Genomic DNA, 27305 nt, shown 5'->3' with positions numbered 1-27305 from the left:
GAAGGAACCTTAAAGATCATCAAGTTCCAACCCCCCTGCCATGAGCAGGGAAATCTTCCACTAGACCAGGTTGCTCGGAGCTCCATCCAGCCTTGCCTTGAACACTTCCAGGGAGGGGGCAGCCACAGCTTCTCTGGGCAACCTGTGCCAGTGTTTCACCACCCTCATGGTGAAGAATTTCTTCCTAATATCCAATCTAAATCTGCCCCCTTTTAGTTTACAGCCATTCCCCCTTGTCCTATCACTACACAGCCTTGTAAAAAGTCCCTCTCCATCCTTCCTGCAGGCCCCCTTCAGGTACTGGAAGGCTGCTGTAAGGTCTCCCCGCAGCCTTCTCTTCTCCAAGCTGAACAGCCCCAACTGTCTTAGCCTGTCCTCGTAGGAGAGGTGCTCCAGCCCTCTGATCATCTTTGTGGCCCTCCTCTGGAGCTGCTCCAATACATCCATGTCCTTCTTATGTTGGGGGCCCCAGAACTGGATGCAGTACCCCAGGTGGGGTCTCACGAGAGCAAAGGGGCAGAATCACCTCTCTTGACCTGCTGGCCACACTTCTCTTGATGCAGTTCAGGATACGGTTGGCTTTCTGAGCTGCAAGCTCACATTGCTGGCTCATGTTGAGCTTCTCATCCACCAGTACCCCCAAATCCTTCTCGTCAGGGCTGCTCTTGAGTCACTCTCCGCCCAGCCTGTACTTGTGTTTGGGCAGCCTGTACCTGTGTTTGGTTGCTCATGATCACTGGTGAAGTAACATCAAGGCCCTTAAAGGACAAGCTGTTCTGACAGCCAGGAGTAAGGGTGCTAGAACAATAATCAGGCACTTTATTGCCCTGCTGGCTTGGCTTGCACTCCAGGTTCTCACCAGAGACTGATCAGAAGTGGAGCTAGGACATCAGTGGCTTTACTATATATAATTAATCTTTTCTATATCTGCATGTTAAGGAACCTTTCAATTAAGCAGTTATTTTTTTCTTTATATTGAACTTGATATATGACATTGCCATTCTAGCCATCTCTAGGCCTCGTTCTAATTAATTCTTCTTGCCACCAGCTTGTTTCTGTCATCTCTTTCTTGAGTTAGGTCTTCTCCTTCTGGTTCCTGCACTTATTTGCCAGACGAAGCTTGTGGTGGCGATTCTCCCTTCATGTCTGTTTTGTTTCCATTCAACAGACCATGTGTCTAGATCTGTTTTTTCCGCTGCACAAAGCAAAGAATCCATTCAGTTCCTTTTCTCTCAATGTGTATGGTACAACAGATGTCTTGAAGAGTTATTATTCTTCTTGGCTTATTGTTCCTTTTAATCAAAAATAAAAGGCAGAAGACTGATGCAGATATTCTTTACTCACATTTAGGAAAGTACTTTTTCCAGGCATCTGACAATGTTCTGAGTCTCGTGGTGGTTGACACATTTACTATGTCTAAGGCACAATATTTCGGACTGAAAACCCAGAGGATGTTGTTTGGATTTTACTGATTTTAAACAATATTAAGGTTCATAAGTGGAATTGCTGTGCAGGTGAATGAGTATGTATTAAATGTATTGTTATATGAGAGGCTAACCACTACACTGATTACAAAAAGGATGTTGAACTTTCCCCAAATGTCCTAAAAGAAAAACTGACAAGTCATGCAGCAACTGCCAAGTGAACACGACTGTGAAATAGCAAAACCCATCGCTGTTCTATGTGTGACAAAGCCAGGGGTTTCAACCTTGTAACTAAGAAAGCTCAAGCTAAAAATTGTAGGCTTACTAGAATGTTGGCCATATGAGTAAATCTAAATTATTTTATTGCAGCATACTAGTAAGTAGGATGTATATGCACACACAAAGTCCAAAGACACACCATGGAGACTTAACTGTTGAAGTGGGGTGAAGCAGTGGTGTTGCTTGTGACTTACAACTATTGACGGTAAGACTTTGCATGGTGAGGTGGCATTATGACACACAGCCCCAGGCAATTTGTAATAAGGGTTAATGTAGGTCTAGATAAGATGAGTAGCTGGCCAGTTTACAAACTGTAGATATGCTTTGCATACATAGGAGGACTTTATGCATAAACTGGTCCCAGGAGGCATTATGTTTTTATATTCAACCTGAAGAGTGGTGTCAATTTCTGTGATTCCTGGGTGTAATCCTTTAACTGTACAAGTCAAACTACAGAAGTCATTGGGCTAGAGATTTAAAAATAAGGTGCAAGACTTCAAATTAAAGGGAGATATATCTGAAAAGGAGATATATCTGGTGGGGCTGTACTGAAACGATATGCCTTTTTATCTCTGTTATTGGCTGCACATACAGTTTTCTGAGACTTTTGAAGCTCAAGGTGATGTTAAGTAGCCTAAACTCCTTGTGAGCCCTGAGGAAAAATGGAAGTCTTGTAATAACCTGAATGAGCAGTTGTTATCCTCTGTAGGTGAATCCAGTGCATGATGGCTGGCTGGTATGTGCTGGGGTTTTGGGAAGTGGGAGAATTCATATGAGCATACATTGCCTATTTTTTTTGTTGTTTTTTTTTCAGTACATAGTTTTCATGTTGCTACTAAAATACTCTAATAGTTTGTTGTTGCCAAAAGGATGATTCCTGTCCTTTGTTCTGCTGCTTTTTTTTTTTTTTTTTTTTTTTTTTTTTGGTGGCTGCAGCTAGAGCAATTCTATTGCTTCCCTTTTTACCAGCAATAATGATCTGGCTTGGAAAGCTAATCTATTTGAAAAAATCATTCCGGGCAGAAAAAGGTTGTTTTCTGCTGATTTAGCTCATCATGCTCAGCCTAAGCTCATGTCTTCTCTATGTCCTCTCACTGAAGCACTACTGCATCAGATGAATCTTGATTGTGATATAAGGAAGAAGTTTCCAGGTTGTCCATTTCAGAGGTCACTAGATCAGCTTCAGTGTAATATGAGGCTTTTATGTAGTGCAGTGGAAAAAGAAAACACTCCTCAATTTTTTTTCTTTGCTTGCCAACAAACATGAAAGATTTTTCTCTATTGAGATAATGCAGCAACTCCCAAACTGTGGCATGTGTTGATAGCACTGGGATGAGGAGAAAGGAATGGGAAACACTTGAGAGAGCTGGGGTGAAGGTACCCGAGCACTTCTGCTCTGAAAACTAACTTTGGGAAGGAAGGATTGTGAATTAAAAATTTCAGAGAGATTTATCAATTTCTCAAGCTAAAAATAGAACATTAAGCTACAGTTCTATGGAGCTAGCACTCTGTCAGGAAGCAGGTACCTCTGCCCAAATCTGTCTTCCAGAAACTTGTCCTGGTCTTCATGCCACCATATTTCTTTCTGCTGGCACAGTCATTTCTGTGACTACATGGAACTGGCTCAGTAAAAACTGAATCAGCAGAAAAACATTCTTTTTGTTTCCCCCAGGTTGCTTTTAAGCAAGCTCCCATGTGGCCAAAGGAGTGCTTGCAACAGCCTAAGAACTCATGAGTGAGTTGCCTGGAGGTAAGGAGAGAAAGAGGGGAGACTGTCTTTTTCTGATACTACCACAGTCTAAAATGATCATGGAACTATCATTTTATTGTGCTTGACACTTTCATATAACGAGCAGTTCATCCCCTGAAGAAATTGCATCATGAGTGAATAAGGTAGGAGTGTGGGAGCAAGGAAGTATCTTCTCTTGACTTCTGGTGGGGAAATTGAGGCTCAGAATTAAACGACTTGCCTAACAGTAGAAAGACTGACTTGCCAAGAGCCAAATTCCAGTCTCCTGAATCATAGCGTTGTGCCTTATCCACAAGACCAACCTTTCTCTATTAGTGTTTCCTTTCTCTCCACCCCATTTTGGGAGGAAGCACAGTAACATTCTTTCTCAAGCAAACTCAAAGTATGATACAGGATCGTTTCCAGCAGAATGGCTTGAACAACCTTTGAGTTTATCATTAATCTGGAAGCCATGACTTTTCTTGGAATGGCGTCTGCATTAGCACCTTCCTCGGGACCAATAACCACAAAGCTTTAACCACTGAAAAGCTTGACAGTGTTTAAATAAGAGGCCTTTGTGATTAAAAAACATACTTCAAAGAACAAAAGGTTTCTTACAGCATGGAGGACTGGAAATTACTGATCAGGGGAGTGTGTGAGGCTTGAGATACAGTGGACAAGAAAACAGGACAACTTTATTCCATAAGGAGAGAAGTGAATTATTTTATTTTTAGTATTGTTATTTACTTTTAATATTGTTATTTTTATTCGTAGTATGATGTACCTTATTAGGAAAACCATAATCTAAAAGTACCTTAGTGCCTACTTGGCTGCTTAACCAGGCCAGTGACAAGCAGCTTATCTTTGATCTAAGTCAGATAGCTGGGAACAGGAAATAAAGACTTAACAGTTTGCCTATGCTTCTTCTATATCACAGAAGACTTTGGGCAGTGCCTGTGCTAAGCGCCGCTAAAGAGCCGTTATCCTAGATCTGACAAATATCATGTCAAACAGTCTTTTGCTGTAGGAATTTTTGGTGGTGTGTGGGTTTTGTTTTGGGGTTTTTTTTGCCACTCTACCCTTTTTTCCTCTTGTTTGCCCCATGACATTCTGTGCCAGAGCAGGAAGCTTAATTCCGTATGGCAGCCTAAGTGTTAACTGTGCTCATGCAGCAGCCAGTGAAAAGCAGGAGGGAGGACTTGTCTTTGGAGTTGATAAGTGGAGAAAAATGGGATCTTTAGACACTGGCTTTAACTGGAAGACAGGAAGTGAAGCACTGGATCAAACTGGTCTAAGAATTCTGGTATCTTGCCTCTGGCTATAGCCAAAATCAGCTGACAAAAATAATAGTGATGCACCTGGCTTTTGTTATGCAATGCTACAGGAGGGGAATTCCATCCTGCTCTTTGCAAAGGTCTGCATATGCCCAAAGTTATGACATGTTCTTACGCTTCATGTCAGTTGCTGACCAGTTTTCTGTAATTACCAGTGCTGTACTGCAATTCTTTAGTTCACATCACTCTCATGGGATAATCCCCGTGCCGCGGATTCAGATTGTGATAGAACAAAACTGCATACAGGTTAGTCACAGGAGTAGAGGGATCTATCTGTATGCTTACATGATTTTGAGTAAGGCCTCTTTAATTTGTTTAGGTTTTTGGCTTTTACTTGGGAAGGTTTCTCGGTGTCTGCAGAACTTTCCCCTAGTTTAGGAACATGCGTATTTTAAAGCAGCCAAGCTGGGCTTAGACTAAAAGATCATTTTGGCCCACTGTTGTGCTCTTCCCTGGGCATCAGCTTATGGGTACTGCCAGAGAAAGAAAAACTGTCAAGAAAATGGCTCCACTCACACTGTCCTTTCTCCAATAACTTTGTTCAATGACTTCCTGAGCCAGATCTAGTCTCAATGTATTCAGATGATAGGAGCATACAGATCTTATACAGTGATACCACCATATAGTTGGTTATCCTCTAATTATATTATAGATTGTTTTCATTTTAGGGAAGGGGTAGGGATAGAATTAAAGTTTATTGGGATGCTATAAGACATGCAACCCAGTCATTTTCTTCTTAAAAATCAAGAAGTTGTTTGTAACATAGACACTGATATGTATGTGAGATACTGCCTCAGTTTCTAACATGCAGTCATAAGGATTATCTTTGAGTAGCCAGTTCCTGCAAGCCCCAAGAGTTAGAGTTCAAAAGAGCTGGGGAAAATAGGGAATGTTTATTGATGTTTTAGTCATAACACCTTATTTGTATTGCCTGGAATATTGCCCTTAATTTCACATCAGTTTACACTGCATAACGTTCAATAACATTTTCCTTCTGAAGAAATGAGTAGACTCATCTGTTTTGAGCCACAGAGGTTCCCAGGTGCCTTGGTCTCTGTCTATTCAGTAGCATCATGGGCTAGAGAAGTAGGTGGGAACCAGGGATGTAAACTGTATTTAGGGAAGCAGCTAAATTCTTTCTTCCTGAAAGGCCACAGTTTACTCTCTGCAACTTTGCAAATCAGCCTGAAGATAAGAAAGGGAAAGTATTTAGTCGGTTCATGTGCCTGTACTGACAGTTTGCTTTACATCCAAACCCAAAACTTAGATATACTCTAGCTTCTGCGTAATAACCTCCCAGGGCTTTTCCAGCTTCGGCTAGCAGAGAGGACTAGCACCCTTTTCCCTTTTAAAATCCTGTCCAGATCACTTCTGTGACCTGCAGGGATGCCCTCAAAATGGGAACATTTCTCCAGCTGTTCAACCCTGTGAGTGAAGGCTGTCCAAAACTTGTGCCACAGCCAGGTGATCAATTAAAAAACTGAAGTAGCTTCTAATATTAAATGTTCATGAACTAAATGTGTTTGGATGCAGGCACTTTGCAGAGAAATAATCGTTGTGTGTTTTCCTATTTGCTGCTTTGATGCTTCTTTTACCAGAGAGCAGCACAAGCAATGAGGTGCTGAGTTCTGAGCACCCTCTATGTTAACATGCCATCCCATTGCATCTTCTAACCCCATCACTGAAAATGCAAGAGAAAAGCATTTGCCCTCCCCTCAACCCCCAGATACCACCTTGAACAATTTTTTGTTGGAGGTCTTTTTGTTGGTGGATGCTTTGTGGTTGTGTGTGTATGTTTAGGTAAAGTCTAAGTTTGAGAATATTAGACCTGCTTTCCTGCTTGATTTTGACGTTGTAAGTCATAGGGTATCCAAGAAATCCCTGAAGACATAAAGATCTAGTCTTGATTTCTCATATTTCTAGGGCACTGCTGGTTTCTACCTTTCTTGGTTTTTTTTGTGGGAAAGAAAATGAGAAAATTGTATTATTCTGGCAAGAAGCTAACCCACAACCATATAATTATTTCAGCATACTATCTAAATGTAATCATGTAGCTGTTCTTCCCTTTAATCTTCTAGAGCTGATGTCACAGACATTTTGGTTATCCCATGTGCCCCATAGGATTCTTCTGTTCTGATTTCAGTTATAAATTAGATAGGGGTGTAACAATCCTACTGTGTTAACAATGCCATGAATATATGTTGTGTAATGTTCTTCCCAGGATCCTCTTAAGCACCTAGCTCTGTACATCAGTAGAGTTTCATGGCTTCACTTTCTAAAATCCATCCTGGTAATATATCTATCTAGATGACACACTATGAATCTTAATTTAAATAAGGGAAGTTTTTTTTGTGGGGTGGTGAAAGATAATTTCTGTTTCTAGGAAATATTCTAGAACCATGGATGATGACAGCTGGGCAAAATTAAGGCTATAAAGAAAAGTCCTCTTGAGATGGACCACAGCACAGGAAGAATAACAAGCATAGGGCAGTCTCTGCTGCTTAACTACCTGGGTTACCGTATGGATTTGCAGATTATAAAGCAGCATTTTCTCCTGCAGTTCATATGTATACATCCCAATAATCATTGCTTTAAATAAAGGATAGTGAGAAAAAGAAGAGTGAAAAACTACCCGTTCTGTACTTTGCTTGAGTGCTCTTGGCTTTTCTTGTTTTATTGTTTCCTTTTCAAGAATACTAATTCGTTTAACCTCATTTTCACATGACAGTGCATTGCCTTCCCAGAGTAAAGAATTAAGAAAATTTTAAATCTTGTTGCTAAGTAAACACAGTCTTGTACTGCAGATGTGTGTGGGCTTGGTGTTCCTTTGTGTTCCTCTCTTCACAAGGTGCTTGTAACACCCCTAGATTTGTTTGTTCCTTACTGACCTCTCCACCTGATACCAGTTTGCACAGTGTCCATCTCCTGCTTCCCTTGATCTGGCTGCGTCAGGGATGAGCTTCAGATTTGGATTTCAGATTGCAGATGTGGATCTGGTTAGGTAGAGTTTAAGTTGACCATTGCGGCTTTTCCTTACCTTTAGTATCAGACTAGCCCTGGTAGGTGCAGTTTTCTGTTACTGCTGGCTGCGTGTCACCGCCAGGCACCATGCAACTGAGTAAAACCACGGATAACGGGAGACCTCGGTCTCTGGGGGCTGGCAGAGAGGGAAAGCGGAGCGTTAGTGTGAGGTGGGGATGCTGCCAAGGCAGGCGGTTCCGGGTGCTGGAAAGGGGGGTGAGGGGTAGGGTCTAGCCCGACCGCTCGGAAGAAACGTGCCCTCCGTGCCTCTGCTGCGCTCCGAAAGGGCAGGGCTCCCGCGAACGGCCTTCCCCGTCCCGGTTCTGGCCCCCAGGCAGCGGCAGCCTGCCCTCGCCGCTCCTCCCTCGGGGGCGCCGGGCACGTGGCGGCGCCGCGGGGGCGGGCGCGGGCGCGGCAGCCGGGGCGGGGGGCGGTAACGCGCGCGCACGTCCGCCCGCCCGCCGGGAAATTCCGCCTGAAAAGGGCGGCGTGCGGGTCACGGCGCGGTAGAGCGCAGCGCAGCCGGGGAGGGAGTTGGGCCCGGCCGTCCGTCTGAGCCGGCGTGCGTCCCTCCGAGGTGTGCGGGGCCCGGGCGGGGAGCCCCGCGGCGGCAGCGGGCCGGAGCGGCTGCGTGGAGCTGTCAGCATGGCTGGTGAGCGGCGGGACGGGCCCGGCCCTAGCACGGCGGCGGGGGGGTGCGGTGCCAGGGGAGAGCCGCCTCGCGCTTCCTGGTGCCTGGCGGGGCCGCGCCCGGCGCTGGCGCGGTGCGGGCAGCAGAAAGCCGAGCCCCTGCAGGCCTGCCTCGGCCGGTCCCGCTGTTCGAACCGCGCGGCTACAGGAGCGTCTGCTGGCGGAGGGGAAGCGCGGGGTGCCGGCCGGTCCTTGGCTGCGAGGGGCGGTTTGCTTCTCCGCTTCCACCGTCTGCCTCTCGGCTTGGTGAGTGAGGGACGGCGCTCTTGGCCCGTCATCCCGGCATCTGCTTTTGATACGAGGTCCGCGTAGCCTGTTAAGCAGGCTTATGGAAAAAGTTAATGAAGAAAGGTCATGGGGTTGTTCAGATTAGTTGTGACAAGATCTTACAAGGCTGTTATGTTTCGGAATGGATGTTTTATGGTCTTGAAGTGGTACAATTAAAAAGTTTAGGTGCTAAATAAGCATGAATCTTGTCTCTGGGCAAGAGACGACGATAGGCCAAAGACCCTCTGCTGCTCGACAGGATCCTGTTCACGTAGGGACTGGCCTATGAGAACGCAAATGAATAAGAAACAGAGATGTCATCAATGCAAAGTAACATAGGTAAGGGATTGTGTGTGGAGTTAATTATGACAAAAAGCACAATTAATTTTCTTTAGGCTAAATAAAGCTGAATTTGTCATTCTTTCAGAAGGTGTTTCTCTGTCACCTTTCTTAGGGTTAAAAAAAAAACACCCCAAAACTGAAGACTTGGCAGCATTAATTAGAATAGCATTTCTAGGGAAAGATGCTCTCCAACCTCAAAACTTAGGGGTGTGCGTGTTCAGTTATGTTTAGAAAAGTATGAACTTTCAACCCTGTTAAATATATGGGTGTGCTAACTATCAACAGAGAAGACAACTGGATTTATATAGAGGCATCTTTTAAATGTTAAGTATTTTAGAGTGGCAAAACTGAAGTGGGATAGCACTTTTTTTCTTAATATATTAATATATTTTCAGTGTAATTAGGAACCAGATAAGGAATCTGTCAGCAGGGGGAAGTTCATAACTTCCTGGTACTAGCTAGCTTTTGTAGGTTTTGGTTTTTTTTTCTTATGGTTACTGTTCTGTAATGTAACATGATAATAAAGAGGAAGCTCGTGAGTGGTTTTGTCTCTGTTAGAATCTGTAAGAGTCCTAGGTGGATTACGGCTCTCTAAAGTAGAAATGTGTTCACACTTTTGGTTATTTTAGATAGAGCTAGAATGTGCTATAACTAATCTTCCACCATAGTCTCTTCTGGCTGAGGTGTTGCAGGAGGTTATAAGCATGCAGATTGTCTGTGCTTGCTTCTCAGAAATGGCTATTGCTGTGGAGGATGTAGGGTCACCAGCGATATGTACAGAGCAGTGATACCAAAGGGCAACACTTCTCCCAGCTGTGTCTCATTGCAGTCACCTCGGATCATACGGTTTCGGGCGATACTTTCACATCTTCCACAACAATCCACAGCTGCTTGGCTTTCACGTGCAGATGTTGCTGGAGAGTCTGTTCACAGGGTACTCCTAGTTGAGCAAGAAGGTTACAAATTGTGTAGTCCCTCCAGAGCCTGCTTCCTTTGAGCAAAGGAACCTACGAACCCTTGATCCCGTTGTTGCTTTGCTTGGTGGCGGCATGTCACACTTCCTCCCTAATGGCATGGGCTGTGTTAAACTTTAAACTATCCCACATTGCTTATCACGTAGAGGTCTGATGGAGGTGTTGTTTGGGGTTGTCCTTTTGTTCCTTTTTGTATTGCTCGAAACAGTTTAGAATAAAGCAGCCTTCATTTCTTCAATGAGTAGAAGCTGGTTGAACTCTTGGAGCTGTTACTGCTTTTACCTATTTTCCTTGCATATGTAATTGGGACATTTGATCTTCTGTATTTTTTAAAAATTATTTAGTGTGGTATTCAGGGCATGGGGGGAATAAACAATAACAAAAAGAACAAGAGGCAGGTTGTAATACAGAATCATAGAATGCTTTGGGTTGGAAGGGACCTTTAGAGGTCATCTAGCCCAACCCCCCTGCACTGAGCAGGGACATCTTCCACTAGACCACCTTGCTCAGAGCCCCATCCAACCTGGCCTTGAATGTTTCCAGGGATGGCACCTCCACTACCTCTCTGGCATAATGTTTCTATTGCTAGCATGTGTATAGGCAATTACAGGTAATTACAGATGCGAATTAAACTCTTAAGCACTTAGATGCAGGATTAGCTAGATTCTTGGTTTTCTTCTTTTTTGGATGCTTTTGTGAGTAGTTGTGGGCATGTAGGTAGTGTGAGTAGCCATGCGTTTCTCTTCCAGCATTAATGAAAGAGAGTTTGGTTTTTGGCATAGCTCATATTTATTTGACAAACACAGCAAGACCTGAGGAGGACAGGTCTTTAGGAACTGTGTGGGAGCCAACAGACCTCTGTGTGTGAGAGTAGATTGTGAAATAGTTAAGCCATGCCACTTCACAAGCATGTTGCTGATTTGCAGAAATAGGGAACACTGAGCAGCCCTCCACTTCACTGCAGAGTGCTGATAATACCTTTAGTTCGCACAAACACTTTTGTGTGTTTCCTCTCTACACAAGACATGATGACACCGATAATCACGGAAATATGATAGTGTGATTCTTAAATAGAGTGAGAGAGAACCAAGATAAAATGAAGTTTAATGTTTACTCTCTGGAGGCTACTGTGTCATTGAATTTTACTTTCCCACAAACACACCTGCTGCTAAGTAGTGGGTTTGCCTTCAGTGACACTTGTTCCAACCACAGCCCCGTAAAGATCGCTGAGCCCAGAGTTTTAAAATAAAGTGCTCTTAATAGGTGAGCAAAAAGCCCTCTTAAGCAAGTATTAGTAGAGCATGAAGGGAAATTATTGGTTAAAGCAGAGAGAGTTAAAGACTTGAAGTGATTGCTGTTCGAAACTACTGTAGAACACAAGGCTCCAGCTAGTTTTGACAAATACAGAATGTATGTGGGTGTACTGTGCATCTGGTTAGAAGCTATGTAAGCACGTGCATCACTGAAGTAAGGTGATTAGTAGTCATTTTGTTGCAATTTTGTCATTATAACTTCTAAAATAGATTTTTAATTTAGTACGTGGATATGTGTCTTTATTTGTGGCATACTGTGTTATGTAGGAACAGAAAAGTGAGATTGTTTTCTCTCCTCAATTGCATGATGGAAATGGGAGGCTGACTGATACGTGGCAGTTGCTCCTCACTGCTAGCAGAAGTCCTCTGTTGTCTGGTGCTGGACTGTGCTGATAAATACAATAGCATAAGTAAATACAAGGATGAAAGTTAAATAGCCATACGCTGGTGTGTGAGACTGGTTTTATGAGAAGCTCAAACTTCTCTGTCTTTGAAACCAGCTTTTTGTCATTTCTAGGCTTTTTTGTTATCAATTTCTGTCCCCCAACACTTTGTTGGACATGCTTATTTTCCAGAAAGAGAAAATACGCAAAGCTTATCCGAAGGACAGTGAAATAAAAGCTGGGAAGTATCTAGGAAAAGGACCATCCTTGTAAGTAGCTGGACCTAGAGTAGTGGCTAATATGTAGTTAGTGTGACAACTCATGTTCTATTTTCAAAATTATTTAAAATCTACTTGACGTTAGGTGATCAGTTTAGGTATTGCATTTTGATAAATTGTTAAAAAGGAATATAGAGAGTCCTAAACCGTAGTTCTCAAATGTTTGGCACCAAGCACAGGCTGAAGTTGAAATGTATTGTGCCTTTGTAAAAGGCATTCAAGATTTGAAAAGGCACAAGTTGTTGAAGACAATTTCAGCATCAGACCTACTTTCTCATACTGCTATTCCACAATTGTCTGTAGGTGTGTTACAGTTGAAATGCGTTCAGGTCAGACCAAGGTAACATCTTGGAGATGCAGTTCTTTCCATTCCTTCTCTACTTAATTACTTTATCTTTTAGGTTATGATATGCTCCTACTTTAGCGTGAACTGCTGCAGCACTGCAAGTGTTTTGCGGTCAAGAAATCTGAGGCATAACGTTCAAGCTTTGTTGGCAGATATACCGAAATCTTTTATTATGAACTTAAGATTGGAGTCCACCTCTTTGCCAAAACTCAGATTCTGTGGACCTTAGGCTGTATAGACCGTGGGTAAAAGGAAGTAGGGGATCTTTTACCCTCTTAGTGCTTTCAATATATTTAATAACTGTTTTGCTTATTATGTTGAAGTCCAAGCACTTTCTTCAGTGCTGTGTCGCAGGATGTTGCCTGTCATGTTTATATGTGATGCTCAATCTTGCTTGAGTAGGATGCTATTATATGAAGATGACAGAGAGATCAATAGACATTTCCATAAGCTACGTTCTTCTGATCGTGCAGCACCATGATGATTCAACTTTTACAATATTTGCTTACCCTCTGTTACTTGTTTTTCACATGCCATCCCACTGTTGTCACTGTTTGACTATCCTGTTTGTTCTTCTCAGTGAGATATATTAAATAGCTTGTTACAGTCTGGCAATAAAAAAATCACTTGAAATGTACTTATGCTCTTGTCTAACACACACAGGCACACCCCACCTCCTCCCCCCCAGTTAAGAGTTCTGCTGTCTTTTATTCTTGTCTATCACTCCTGTTTCCTGAAAACCTCTTTTTCACAACTGCCCAATAGCTTTTATTAAGGTTTTGTTGTCTGGGTAGATACTGCCACTAGAAGCTAGCCCTGTGGGAGGTGGGCAGCTCAAGATGTAGAATTCAGTATCAGCAATCAGGTATTTTCTGAGCCCACAGTAATGACATTCAACCCAGTAGGGGGTGGTTTGGTTTTTTTATAATTTGCAGAGTTTCTGCTTCACTATAATAGGAACTAAATCAATTCTAAGGAAACGTCTTTACTTTCAGAGGACATTTAAGAGAACATAGTACTTGACAGTACCTGTACTTTGAGAGGACAGCCATCCCTACAAGTGCATTATAATTAAAAATATCAACCATTCACTCATAATAATGGTTTATTTTCTGTTGTATAAAATCTTCTTTTGTCAGACACATATTCTATAATAACTAAAAGAAGCTAAGTTCTAGGTGAGATGGGGGGGAGGGCATGCTTTGCTAGTTACTTAAATGGCATTGATACCTGGAGGCTTCATTTAAATCTGTTCTCTCCCCTCGCCCTCCACCTTCAATGTGTGCATGTACATAAAAAGGAGAGTAGGTTGTCTGAGAAAGTAGACCAAGTGGAAAGGTGGTAATGTCAATCAAAGAAGAGTCTACATATTCTAATTCTTGCATCTTCCGCTGCTTTTTAAGTAGACAATAGTCTACTAACATTGAAAATGTTTTGTTTTTCAGGTGGCCATGAGCCCTATGTTGAAATATTTGAACAACCCAGGCAAAGGGGTATGCGTTTCAGATACAAATGTGAGGGAAGATCAGCAGGCAGCATTCCAGGAGAACACAGTACTGAAAACAATAAGACATTCCCTTCCATACAGGTAAATACTGCTTTTATCCATTAATTACCATTACCCACGTGAACATTGTGCTATAGCTACAAGTTGGACTCGGTGCACTAAGTGAAATACTTTTCGTGTTCTGTTACTCTTTTTGTTGACGTGCAGATATAGTTGCAACAGAGTGGAAAAAGAGTTCTTTGCTCCTAGTCATTAAAGAGATGAGGAGAAGTTATAGAGGTAGTTAACAAAGTTCTGGTAGAGAGGGAACTCAGTGAAGTTATTAACTGTCTGGGTATCATTAATTATTAGCTTTTTCTGTATGCACATTTGTTCTGGTATCTTAGTTATGTGGCTTGGGTTTGTTTTTACTATTTGGACTGTAGTATGAATTTTGGGAGAGCTTTGAAGGAGTTTGTGTACAAAATTTGAAAAGACTTTGAAAAGCTGCTGTGCGCAACATGAAAGAAGACACTTTGTACAAGTGAGCAAAGTAAGAAAGTGACTTGCAGCCAGTGATTTGGTGATTAGGCTCTGCTAAAGAAACTGCCGTGAAGTATGTGAAGTCAGAAGGGGATAAAGAACTTAAAAATGAGCTGAGGGGAACTATGTGGTCAGATCATCTGCAATGAAGATGAGTTGGGTGGTTGCAGTATGGATAGGTTGGGAAATCCAGAATGAAGGGATTCAGAGTAGCTGTAGCAGCTATGATCAAAGTAAGGACAAAGATACAGACAGTAGAGGTGGAATGGAAGCGCTATGGCAGTACCTTTTATATGTGGGACAAAGGAATGTGTCAGAGATCCTAGACAGGTAGGGTAAAGGGGAAGAATTTCTGGTCTCTTGTTTGAAGTTTAAGGTGCTACTGTTTCCTTGATCTCTTTCAATTTGGAGAGGATCTTTCAGAGATGGGATTAGAAGAGAGCACTAAAATATAAACGGGAAGTTAAGAGTACTTACCATCTTGAAGTACATTACAGTGCCCAGGAACAGAAGCTGTGTATCTGTTTGCAGTGTGTGCAAGTATAAAAAAAAAAATAAATGGAGCCAAAGATTGAGTATCTGAAATCACAGCAGAAAAAGAACAGACATCTGAAAAATATGGGATGTTTTAGGCCAAGGCACAAAAATTCTTTTGGGAGAGGGAGAGTTTGAGAAAGATGGTATTGGCAGTCACGTGTTGAGCAGCAGAGTGAGCCTCCACTACATAAAGCAACTGTGGAAGCTGGTCTAGCCCTGAAGCCGGAATTACTAAGGGAAGAAGCAAACACAAAGATCCCCCCCTTGCCTGTCACAGTGTCAGATTTGTTAAAGGAATGCAGGAAATAAAAGATCTTGCCAGGATTTTTTTTTTTCAGCACTCTGCCAGTTGAACAAGGAACTAAGTAGGCTGCTGGCAGGACTAAATACTTCCACAGACTCTCAGCCTAAGTTTGTGTCAGGGCACACATTGAACAGACAGTGTGAGCCCTTGATTCCCCTTAGCCTGGACCCAAAGGGAAGATGGGACATGGAGGGTGACTGTGCAATCCTGGCCGTAATTTGTTGTTTTTTAAAGGTGACTGTTGGTGACAAAGCTGATTGTTACCGATAGCAGGTGATTTCTAGGTGAATTCCTGCCTCCCTGAGGCCTGTAGGAGGCTTTAGTGCGGATTGGCTGCTAGGGGAGTCCCCTCTAGAGATGGAAACGTCAATGAGGATGGGAACAGGGAGGCCAGGAAGCAATTAGATTTCGTGGTGTGGTTGAGCTGAAGAACATCGAAGAGGAACTGGAGAATCAAAAGTGGCTAGATAAGACTTCAGGTTCAAGGGACTGGATGTGAAATGAGAGAGAAATGATGTAATAGTTAGAGGTGAAGGAGTGGTGGAAGTTTTATTGTAAGGGTGAAAAGTAACGGTGGTTTGTATAAAGGCCGAGAAAGTAGCCAAACCGAAGACTGAAGAAGCTAAGAGGTGATATGAGCTACAGGAGCAGAGGTCAAGTCAAAGGTTTGAGGTGTTGGTAAAAAGGATGTATGATGGATTCTTGGAGTCTAAGGAGGAGGAAAGAAAGGGCTGAAGGAGGAGAGGAACAGTTAGTTACAGGGCAGGGGAAGTGGAGGAGGAGAGCTCGCCTCTGCACAAATGTGTGCCTGAGCGAGTCTTGTATTTGATTTCAAGTTGTTAAGCTTCAAACAATTTAGGCCAAACTGTTCTTTTTTTTCTTTTTTTTTTTTTTAATCTCTCACCCACACAACCCTTGGTGACTTCACTGGTAGCTGTCAGCATGAGGGAAGACTTTTATGGACCTGAGAAACATGTGTTGAATTAGGCTGATGACTGTTATGAAGCCCCTAGTAGGAGCTTGAGAATTCAGTGCCCCCCTTCTTGAACACAAGATTGAATATTCATCTGAGAATTAATTAAAAAAAAAAGACTTCATAGGAGATTATGTCATGCTGTATCCGTTAAGATCCTCTTTTACCACTTAGTGTTTGTGCGCAGGTAATATCCTTATCCCTGAGGATTTAGGAGCTTTTTCCTAAGATATTTGGAGCTACACCTGTCCTTCAGTAAGCATTTGTATGTGGTCACCTGTGTAGAATTTTGCGTCTTTCATTGTAAGGCTAGATATGATAATGAAGTATGTCTTGTTGCATTTGGTCTTACAACATTGCAAGCTGGTTTAGTCTCAGGTCTAAGCTTCTGTACTACCTCTGGCCTTTTGCACAGGGGTGAATTCAACTCACATAAAGAGCCCTGGCAAGATGATGAAGCAACAGATCTTCAGCCTCAAAAAAAAAAAAAGGAACTGGGAGAAGATTCTTTAAATTCTTTCAGACTTCCTTCCCATTCTTGCAGTAGGCTAGTTTAAGAGAATGGAATTGATTGAGCGTTGAATACTGGCACCAATGAAATGTTGTAATTACAAATAACCAGCTTCTTTGGTAAAAATAGCAGGTGAAGTATGTTGTTTTACTTTCTCAAATAGAGGAGATACACTTTTGAAAAAAAAAATCCACTTTTAAAATATTTTGCTAAATAGTTGGGTTTTTAGTGTAAAATGAACAGAACTGAAATGGAATGAACAAAACTTCTGAACAGTCCTGGCTTTTGTGAAGTAATAATATTTTCTTAGCTGTATAGGTTATTTTAGGATAAAATGTATTTTCTGTTACATGTTGGGGACTTTACTACCCCTGGTATCTAAAATCTAGAAAATGTCTGACATTTTTTGTAGATTCTGAACTATTTTGGAAAAGTCAAAATAAGAACTACATTGGTAACAAAGAATGAACCCCACAAGCCACACCCCCATGATCTGGTTGGAAAAGACTGCAGAGATGGCTACTATGAAGCAGAGTTTGGGCCAGAACGGCGAGTCCTGTCGTGAGTAATGGTGTTGCCTGGGATTTCAATTAATTATGCAAATAATTTGCTAATATTATGCTTTAAAATTCTGAGTGGTGACTAAAAGGGCAATTAGTATGCTGCCTTTGCTGAGGTTTACTGATCCATCTCAGAGAGAGGGCAACTTCTCTTTGAAGTATTTTCTTCATTTTTAATACTTCACACACTCATCTTTGGTCCTGTTCTTTTCCTAGCACCCTTTTCTTTCCTTTATTAATTCTCCAAATGTCTGTCTCCTTTTGCTTTCTCCCACTTGTTTGCTTTATTTTCAGTCTTGTTCAGTAACATTTCTTACTCTTGAGCGTGACACTCTCCTACATGTAAAAATGATGAGCAATAGAATAGGTAACAACAACATTAGAATTAGTACTTTCATGGTGATAAGAGATTTAGGGAAGTTCTTGTCTTCCATGGGAATTACGTTTGGCCTTTCTGGAAGCTAGGGGAGAAGGTTTGTGCTGGCTAAGTATCGTGTCATTTAAAAGATAATGGTTGTGGCGCATCTAGAAACATGTTAGTAGCTGTCACTGTTGTTTGTTTGTTTGGGTTGGGGGTTTTTTGAGTAAAATACAGATTCTGCTCAGGCCCAACTCTGTAGAGTAAGCATACCGGGGAAGGATCTTCTTGTGGATGCAGTAAGGAAAATTCAGGCTGTGTATGAGGTGTGTTTCTCAGTGCTATTTGGAGGCATATTAAAAATATCTAAAATACAGTTGTATTTGATGGCATTTCCTGTAAGTTTACTGAGTCTAGTGTAATAAAGTAAAAGCAGAATAAACTGCAACAAGTGTTGAGTGATTATTGCTGGAGAGGGGAATTTAGAATCGACAAGCTGTTTGTGGTTCATAATTTGCAATGTAGTAAATTTGGAAGTAGGTTGTTGCTTTGCGGTAAATATAACTGAGCTGGGTATTTCAGTGTATAAGTAGCTCTTAAGCACTGCTCTCAGGCTGCTGTGATTCTGTTCATGTTAGTGAAATTACTCTAATTTACGTAGATTTAGTCAGTAGAACACTATTAAAGGAGAGAACTGAAGACACAGTCTGTTTGAAGATGATGATTGCCTGATGGTGAAATAAAACAGTTGTAATAGTGGAGGTGCTTCTTCAACATACAGCCCAGGCTCAAGTGATCATCAATGTGCTGCAGTGTGTTCAGGTGGCACGCAGCACATTGACTGTACTGTCTTTTGCTGTTACAGATGCAAGAAGTGTAATTGGTTTATTGTTTTTAGCTCTGTTCGCAATGCTGTCCTAATTAGCAACTGGTAGAAAAGGACCTATAACTTTTCTCCCACTGTCCTACCTCTAGAAAGGTAGGGCTTGTCCCTTCAGGCACTTACCTTCCATCTTGGTTGTTGTAACCTCACCCTCATCGGCTTCCCTGCAAGAAAGAGTTCCCCTTCACATTGTCTAAAAGGCAGTTGTGAATATATTAACGGTTGAGGGACCTTGCACCCGCTTCCCCTTTGTCTTCTCAAGTTAAGCTTCGTCACCAAGGTCAAAGGATGTGTGCCATTCTAGCCCATCCCACTTCCTGCTCTCAGCTCTGTGCCTTCTGATCCAAAGCAAAAAGCCCGATTGCTTAACACCTTTTCTGGTTATGTATTACGTTCACTGGGTGCAGGAAGAGACTGATGATTGCTTTTCCTCTTGGCATTTTGTTACACAAGGTGAAGTGTGTAGGCACGAGGCCATTACAGGATGTAATGCCAAAAAGGAGTGGAATTCTCTGCAAATATTTATTAGCAAATTTTTATTTCATCTCCATTATGTGCATCCATCAAATCCTGGTTTTTGACATAATGTTGTGTCGCCATTTCATTTAAGGCACTTGTGATTGTTTGCTGTATACATGAATTCTTCACAGGATCATTAGGTTATAAGCCTCTCCGTTTCTTACAGAATAGCAAGTGGGCTGCTTTCACTTTACTGATAATGCAAAACTGTGAGCTTCAGTTGAGCTTGACATTGGAGATCATGATGAGAGGAGGCTAGAAATATTCTCTTTGAAATGTTCCCAACATCAGTACGCTCTTTTTTTTTTTAGCAAGTCATTGGTTGCTTGAAGAAGAAAGAACAGTATGATCCATAATTGGTTCTGGATGTTTAAAGTAATTTTCCTTTTTGTGGCTGGTGACTCAGTCTTCACATTCTTCTCTTCGAGTCCATGTTGGAGAAAAGCCTCACACAATAGTAGTGAGCAGGAGGTGTCCTCTATTGGGAGTGGTTCTGGCTGTTTACTCTTTCTGATCATTCCAAATGGAGGAAAAATACAATTAATTTTTTTTTTCCAGAAGTGGAATTAGTAATCCCAGATCTTGGGTTGATCAGAGTAATTACTCTGCTTTCTGCTTGTTTAAAGTTCCCCATGTAGTTCTGGTTGAACAAAGTGTTTTGTTCTGCCTGTGGTGTAATAATCTTTGTACTGCTGCGTAAGCTTCGTCAGAGCCCTCCCTGGCCAAAACGTCAAGGCAAAAGTATGAGTGTTGGAGTGTCTGTGACTGCTCTCAGATTTTTACTTGGTAGTTTGCTATCTCTCTACAGGGATGATATCATAGTTTTTTAAAATGTCTTTCTCTTTTTTTTCTCTCTTCCTACTTCTCTCTCTCTTCTTGTTATCTTGCTTGCTTCCTGTCAGCTAGTGTTGATGTGAAACCCCGTGGCCTTGCTGAGGTTCTCGACAGTTTCTTCTCTGATCCATCCCTCTGTTTAGCAATAGTTCAATAGACACTTTCACTGTTTAAGGAAATCTTTATAATCTGTGAGTTACAGCGTCTCTAAAAGCCTAGTTACTCTCCGTGAGAGGCTTCCTTCACAATGGTTGAAAGGTGCAAAGTAATGGCTGTCAGTCCTTGGGTAGAGCTTTTGTTCAAGGCTGGTTCTGCATACATGCTTGCTTGGCATCTGTGACTTCTGGTGGATGGCTGGAGAGCCTGGAACTGCCAGATGGCAATTTGGGGGTATAATATGGAACCAAAGTCCATGGACTTTGAAGTGTGCTTCGTACTGAATCTGTGGAATACAGTGGGTATTCTGCAGGGGGGAAGTGATAGGTGCTGTGATCAAGCCCTAAAAAAAAGTACTACCTACAAAAGAATATAGCCATGATATGAAGCCAAAGTGCTTTAGTGAATTATGAGATGCTACTGCATTTTATTTTTCTCCAGGTCACTGTATCAAGCTCAGGTTCAAAAAGGAAGCCTCTGAATTTCTCTAGTGAATAAAGGTTCTGGAAGTGGAGCCTGGTTGCAGAGGATTTGGGAACCTCTGAACAGACAGTGTTGGGCGCAGGCAAGGGAGTTTAAGAAAATTAGCCGTAACATGTTGCTAGGATAGTCTTATTCACAGCAGGGAAATGTAGAACTATTCTTGAGAGTGTTGGCAGGAACAAGGAGTATCTTTAGGTGCATTAAGGTGGGTTTTTAGGCATAGCTAAAGCAAAGAACTTTTGTGGAGTTTCAATGGAAGTTGCTGGTACTTCTGGAGAAAAATGCTTGTTGGCCCAACCTGTCTTCCGAGTTTGTTGTAACATCATGAAACACGGATTTTTTTTTTTTTACACTTCCTGCTTTACATCCACTCAGCTTTGATGTGATGTCATGGTTTTTCCATGTGGGAAAGAGTCAGCTCGCCCGGGACTCCCCCCACCTCCTGCATCAGGGTGACCTGCACTCTTATGCAAATCAGGAAGAGCTGCAGCTCTTCAGAACTTTTCCATAACTACGTGATATTTAAAAACCTGTTTAGACTTGTTTCAATAAACCTTTAAAATAGTGTTTGAAATTTATGTTCCCTGATAGAAGCAGCAGGATAACTCTTTAACTAATGCAAATCAGCAGGTTTATTGATAACAAAAATAATTGTCACTTTAATTTGCTTGAAGTTGAACATTCAACTTTTTAATCACCACAGATTTACTGCAGAGTAACAATTTTTAATATATAAGTATATATTCTTGTTTAGAATTTTATTTTAGTATTTTTCACTTCTGTTTCTGCTCTTATTGTGGAAGAAAAGCTTCCCTGCTTTTCAGATCTTTTACACCCTTCTCAAAATACACTTTTTAAAAATTTCTTACACTGTATGTTATCACGCTAGTCAACATCAAATCATTTATTTAATATTCTACGCTGAAGATTTTATTAGCTGCTGAAATCCTACCATATGTGCTTCAGTTTTCAGAATTTGGGCATTCAGTGTGTGAAGAAGAAAGACTTGAAGGAATCAATTTCTTTACGAATCTCAAAGAAGATTAACCCTTTCAATGGTGAGTGAAACTTAGCTGGTTCACTTTGCAGGGTGGTGGGGTTTTGTTTGTTCTGGCTTTGCATTTGTGGTGGAGCTTTATTTTTTCCAAAAAAATATATTCTGATAAACAGATTTCCCTTGTGTCCCTTCTAGTCTTTCCTCACTGTCATCACATGATGAATCTGTTTGGATATTTGCTGCCTTCCAACCCCCCCCCCCCCTTTTTTCTTTTTTTTAATCCCCAGCAGCAATGTGAGTGGCTGCTTGGACAGAAGCAATGGGATAGCAGCAGCAACTGTCCATGGAAACTTCTACAAGTACCTCAGGAATCATTCCCCAGTTTTTGCAGCTATGAGAATGAAAGACTGAATTAGCATAACTCTGCAACATCTTAAACCAATATAAATCTAGCTTGCCACCGTCCCATCTCTTCTTTTGTGACACTGGTGTTTGTGACCTCTCAGCCAGCCAGTTCAGGGAGCTGATAGATTCCTTGAAGCCACCCCTTGCTTGATGTTACAGGAGCTCAGGAAGTCCACAGCAGTATTGGCCTCAGTCAAGTCTGAGGCAAGCTGTGCTGCTACAGAGCCACACCTGTAAGGGCCTACCCACAGGCTGTAGTTTTATATGACAGCTGATCTGTCAGCTGCTCTCAGAAAGAGTCATCCTGCTCTTCCCTCCATCCTTGGTCACACACTCCTACTACTTTCCTGACACCAAATACAGAGACTGTGTGGCTGCATGGTGAACAACGGACTCAGCATGTTGGAAAACCAACTTGCAAAAAAAAAGTTTCCCCTCAGATCAACTTGCTAAACTGATTTATCTCACAGCCATGTAACTGCTAAGTTCGATGCGCAGAGGGGGTGGGGAACACCCAGCAAATTGTAAGGCCAACTGGACGGGGTCCAACACTTCCAGCATGCAGGCACAGCTGGGGGGAATTAGATGAAAAGCACAACCCCCCTCAAACTATTAGCTAAATGTTATTATGAATGCAGTTATGTATTTGCTTAAGTGTGACAAGAGCTTGGAGATTTTTCAAATACTTTTTTTTTTAAATACCCACAGAAGTCTTCTTAAATTCAGGTAAGACTGTTCTGAGAGAGTTGAGAACTGGGATCTGGCTAGCTTCAAAATACCTACTTTGCTTTTGTCCTGAACCATGTAGAAGTTATTAAAGAATGAGAAATGTTTTAGATCATTTTTCTTAATTTTAGAACAGCCATTTGGAGTCAGGCTGATGGTCTTATTGATCCATCTAGATAACTGTCCTGGTTCTGATAATATATGCACACAATAGCATCTGTTTTTACATTAGTTTAGTCCATCAGCACAATTTAAACAGTGTAAGTGTTTTAATTATTTTACCTTGACTCAGCCAGCTCTGCCTTGATTTGAGACAGAAAAGGGGACTGTTCTGTTCAGCTCGCTTGGCTTTCTTTCGCTCCATAAAAAAAAGACATTTTCTCTTGATGTTGTGCTGTAAAAGGACATTGATAAAATCCCTTTTTGTACATGTATTTCACAAAAGAGACTTTAGCAACCACATAGTTAGCTCTGTTCCTAGCACTGCTGAGTGTAGTAGTGAAGACATGTTTAACTAAAATTATTTGACAGTAGATTTTTACAGCGATTGGCACATAACTCCAAATGAACTACTCGCTGATGGGTGATTACAGGAGGTTGCACTTGGCAGCGTCAGGGCAGATCCTGGTCTGCTTTCCACCAGTCCAGCAGCAGAGGAGATACTTGCTCGGGTGACACACAAGGCAGGACTCTGCTCTTGTCGGGCGTTGTGCTGAGAAGCAGCCACTGGCAATCCCCAGTCTGCATAATTGTGCCTTTTGGCACTTGTTAATATGTCAGCACAAAGCAGAGCCGCCTTGAGAGTGACCTCCAGCAGCTGCGGGGCAGTCCCATGCTAAGTAGAGCCCAGAAGGGCATAGGACCAAGGTCTAATAAAACAGGATTAGTGATAGAAGTATTTTTATGTGTATACTTAGTTGATCAAAACAGGGTTTCATTAGCAGCAGTCACCATAATGTTCGCTGCTTGATAAGATTGAAAGTTTTATGTATGGATTTAGTGTGTTTTTTAAGGTCAGAAGAATATCATTATATTCTTCAAGATTGCACAGGCTCTATTGTATCCATCCTGCATTGTGATTTATTTAGGTGTCTGCAGAAAGGCATCTGACTTCTGTTTAGAGACATTTGGGAGTTAGGTGCATCCTCTAAGCAGGTCGCAAGCTAGTGTTACTCATTTCTTGTGTGAACATCATAAAATAAATTTCATGGAGCTGAAAACTAGCCTGCACGGTGTTTGTGAGTTGGTTGTTTTTTCTTTTTGTTTCCCACCTTTTCTGGAACAGTCAAACAGTCCCTGTCCTGAGTCTCCTTTCGGGGCAGAGGTTTGGTATTAACCCTATTAACAGATGCAAAATGCCTCCAGCCTGCCAGCATATGTTTTACTTGTCAGTAAGGGATGAAGTAATAGCAAGGTGTGGGTCCACGAAGTTGTGTTCCAAACTTCTTTGTATAAAGGGGCCATGGATTTCAGCAAAACCCAGGTGCCACAGGCAACTCTAATGGCAAAGGGAGAGTGAGCTCTAATACAAATTCTCTGGTGGTGTCATTCCTCCTTCATGCCTTCCAGCATATGGTATGGACACACGCTGAGTGAGGGTCATCATCAGAAACACTGGGAAGTTGCTTGGTCAAGATGTATGCGGTTAAAGATCATTTTCTCCAGCACTCTTGCCTATACTGTTGAAGCAACTGATGTCTACCTCTGAACACCTGGATGATTAGAAGTCGGTGTTTGCAGATCATGCTGTGTGCCTAGCTGGAGCTGTCTGCGTGTGAGCCATTCTGCAAGCGTATCTGTAAGGCTGTTTCACTATGAATTCTGTGCTATTGTCTTGGCAGCATTTTTCCCTCGTTAAGTTCAGTACAGGCTGTGCAAATTGTGTGCATTCACTAGGATGCTCAGGTTGTTCCTCTTGCATGAGCCTCATTTAAGAGAGTTGCTGTTTTCATGCCATCTCTGGACATGTTCATGATCTGCTGTGTTCACGAGGCACATCCCATATATTTTTGAATATAAGTTGAATAAGAATAAGCTGAACAACTCTGGAAATCTCTCTTGTCTCTCATCCCTGAGCGCACCAGGGAAATGGTGTGTATTGGCAACCTAAAGTATAACTAGGACTTCTGGGCATGCTGATGATATAAATAGCACAGCGTTGAAGGAGCAGAGTTACTCCTCCAGTGGAGCTGGTCCATGTCTGCTTTTTAGGGTGTTTGTTGTCTTTTAGTAGCTGTTGAGTTGTGCCATATCCTTGTCTTCCCATGTACTGTCTGATGTACAGCCAACTCAAATTAAAAGAAGAGCCAGTCTTCAGTTAAGAGCTTTTGTGGGTGGATGTGACTTGACATTGAGACAACAATTGAGTTAATAACGACTCAAGTTAATTATCAATGAGGAAGAGCCCTAAATATGTTCTTTAAATTTGGAGGAAAACTTAGCAGAGTATTGCAGAGGACTGATCTTTTTCTAACCAAATGGATGACACCATGAAAACCCTTGTCTTAGAGTGAGAAACACAGAGAATTGCCAAATTTCAGGCTGTTGATCAAGAGGGTGTAAAGGGCTTTCCCTGGAGCTTGACACATGCCTAAGGATCTTGTGCCTTTGTAATTGCTCTAGCTAGTAAGCATTTAGTTAATTTTTAGGCGCTCTCCTGTACTGCACAGCTAATGCAGCTGTTTTGCCTCCGCAGCCTCTTTCCTTTGCTGTTTCCCTTTTCCACCCGCAAGCAGCTGACCCCGCGTTGGCTTTGCACTCGTCACAGTCTCCATGACACCCCCCCCGCCTCTGCACTGCGCCCACACTCGTCCCCACACCAGTCAGTCACACTCGCTTCCTGCTCGCACGCGCAGTCACCCACTCCACAGCTTCCCTCACTGGCCCCAGCGCAGCTGCGCTCGTGGGACCCCCTCACCTCTGACGCCACTCGCCCACATTGGCCATGTTTGCTGGGATTCCACCCTCTCCAGCCTTCTTGCTGCAGGGGAGCCCCTGCTTTACAGGGAGGCTTATTGGGCCACGGATTATGTGATGAGCAAACAAGCAAAATATTATGAAACAGAAGAAGACTTGTAGCAAGAATTTGGGAGTGGGGAATGGTTTGAAAGTGTACAGGATCAGTCCTCTTGTAATGAATGCCCCAGGTGTTAAGAGAAAATTTAAACTTCTGTCCTTGAACTGAAACTAATGTCTAACCCTTCTCCCCTGCCCCGAATTCTCAAGCTGAAAATCTTGGTGAGAGTTCTCAGCTTTTTAAGAGGCACAGAGCAAGTCCACTTGCGGAAAGCTAAATGTTCTGATCATAACATGACTTTAGCTTTTACTTTTGGAAAGCCCTTTGTTCTTTCATTCCTCATGCAAATGCTTCTTGCTGTTTATGCTGAAATTTTTATGTGAACCTACAGGGCAGCCCCTTTTCAAGTTGTTTAAACATGAAAAGGAAAATTAACAAATAGAGACACAAAATTGCTGACTTCTTTTTTTTGTGCTATAAACAGAAACTGCTAAAAAATGTCATACAGGGGCTGCTGGATATATTTGCTTAAATCTGTTCTATTTTTAACTTTTTTTATATTGGACTTGGGAAGAGAACCCAGATTCAGAGAAACACTGTCTAGATAAAACAAGGACTAAGTTTCGAGAGTTTGAATTTGTATTCCTAGTTCTTCCCTTGGCTTTTGTATTGGGCCAGGCCATTCATCTTCCTTGTGCTGCTTTCTTCTGTAGAACAGGGATGGTGCCGCTTCCATATGCTGAAGCAACCTGAAAGATGCATGAGGGAAATGTAACAGTAGTAGTTTGGGCATTTATTGACTGCAGGTTAGCGTCTGAATTTGACAGTCATTTGCACTAATCAGCTCCCTGAGTTTTTACTTGTTTACAATTGTTGAGCATTGCTGATGCATGTTCTGGGTATAGGTACATGCAAAGGTTTCTTTTTTCTGCAGAATTGATTGAAGCTTGCCTCTTCATGGATCACAGAGGTATAAACCAGGCATGGGTGTATCGGGAGAAGAAACATAGTGCTGCCACAGTCCTTCCCTCCCCTTGTTCCCGGCTTCTAACTATCAGCAAGTGCTAGTGCATGGTATTAGGTCTCTGGACGTGTAGCTGAACAGCCTGGCCCTGCATCCAGTACTGTGTGTCTAGTAGCCAAACCCCAGGTATGAAGAGAGCACCATATTCTGCTTTTGACAGAAAGGGGCAAATAGCACACCAGGACTATCTGTTCTTTCATTTGTGTCTGTGTGATTATAGTTCACTTGAAACAGCAGATGTAGCGTTTAGCCAGTGAGGTCCATTTTAGCTTTGTGGAGTTCAGCTACAGGAGATGCCAGTCAAATATTTGGGCAGTTGAATGTATGCTGCTTTACTTGTCTGCTGTAGCCTTTCCTAAGGCTAGACAGTCACAGCAGCAGGCAGAGGCTTTGGGGAGTAAAATGAATATGAAATGTACCTCACAGGCACTGAGAAGGGACCTGTGACTTGCACCCATTTCCCTGACTGGTTGAACCTGGCGTAAATCAGCACTAGCACTGGAAGAGGCAGTCCTTCATTTCGCTGCTTTGTTTGCTTCCACCATTTCCCTTATGCTAGGGCTACTAGTTGTGGGAACAGAGTGACTGAAAACAAGCCTTTTCCTCTTTT

General features: G+C 42.2%; 1 protein-coding gene across 2 annotated transcripts in view; it reads left to right on the top strand.

Moving 5' to 3' along the window:
* Nucleotides 1–8275: 8275 nt before the first annotated feature.
* REL (REL proto-oncogene, NF-kB subunit) overlaps nucleotides 8276–27305 on the top strand; it is a 34943-nt gene continuing 15913 nt past the window's right edge. The window contains exons 1-4 of one of the 2 annotated variants that reach the window (XM_075413554.1): nucleotides 8276–8439; nucleotides 13826–13968; nucleotides 17147–17295; nucleotides 21494–21585. In XM_075413554.1, the coding sequence (XP_075269669.1) occupies nucleotides 8433–8439; nucleotides 13826–13968; nucleotides 17147–17295; nucleotides 21494–21585 (391 nt within the window). In that variant the 5' untranslated portion in view covers nucleotides 8276–8432. Of the gene's footprint in view, nucleotides 8440–8691; nucleotides 8724–13825; nucleotides 13969–17146; nucleotides 17296–21493; nucleotides 21586–27305 lie in introns of those variants that run through there. The other variant, XM_075413555.1, reaches the window with a different exon arrangement.

This window comes from Opisthocomus hoazin, chromosome 2 (genome assembly GCF_030867145.1).
Source record: "Opisthocomus hoazin isolate bOpiHoa1 chromosome 2, bOpiHoa1.hap1, whole genome shotgun sequence".
Lineage (NCBI taxonomy): Eukaryota > Metazoa > Chordata > Aves > Opisthocomiformes > Opisthocomidae > Opisthocomus > Opisthocomus hoazin.
Note: the sequence above shows the minus strand (reverse complement) of the source record. Positions and strands in the feature narration are given on the sequence as shown.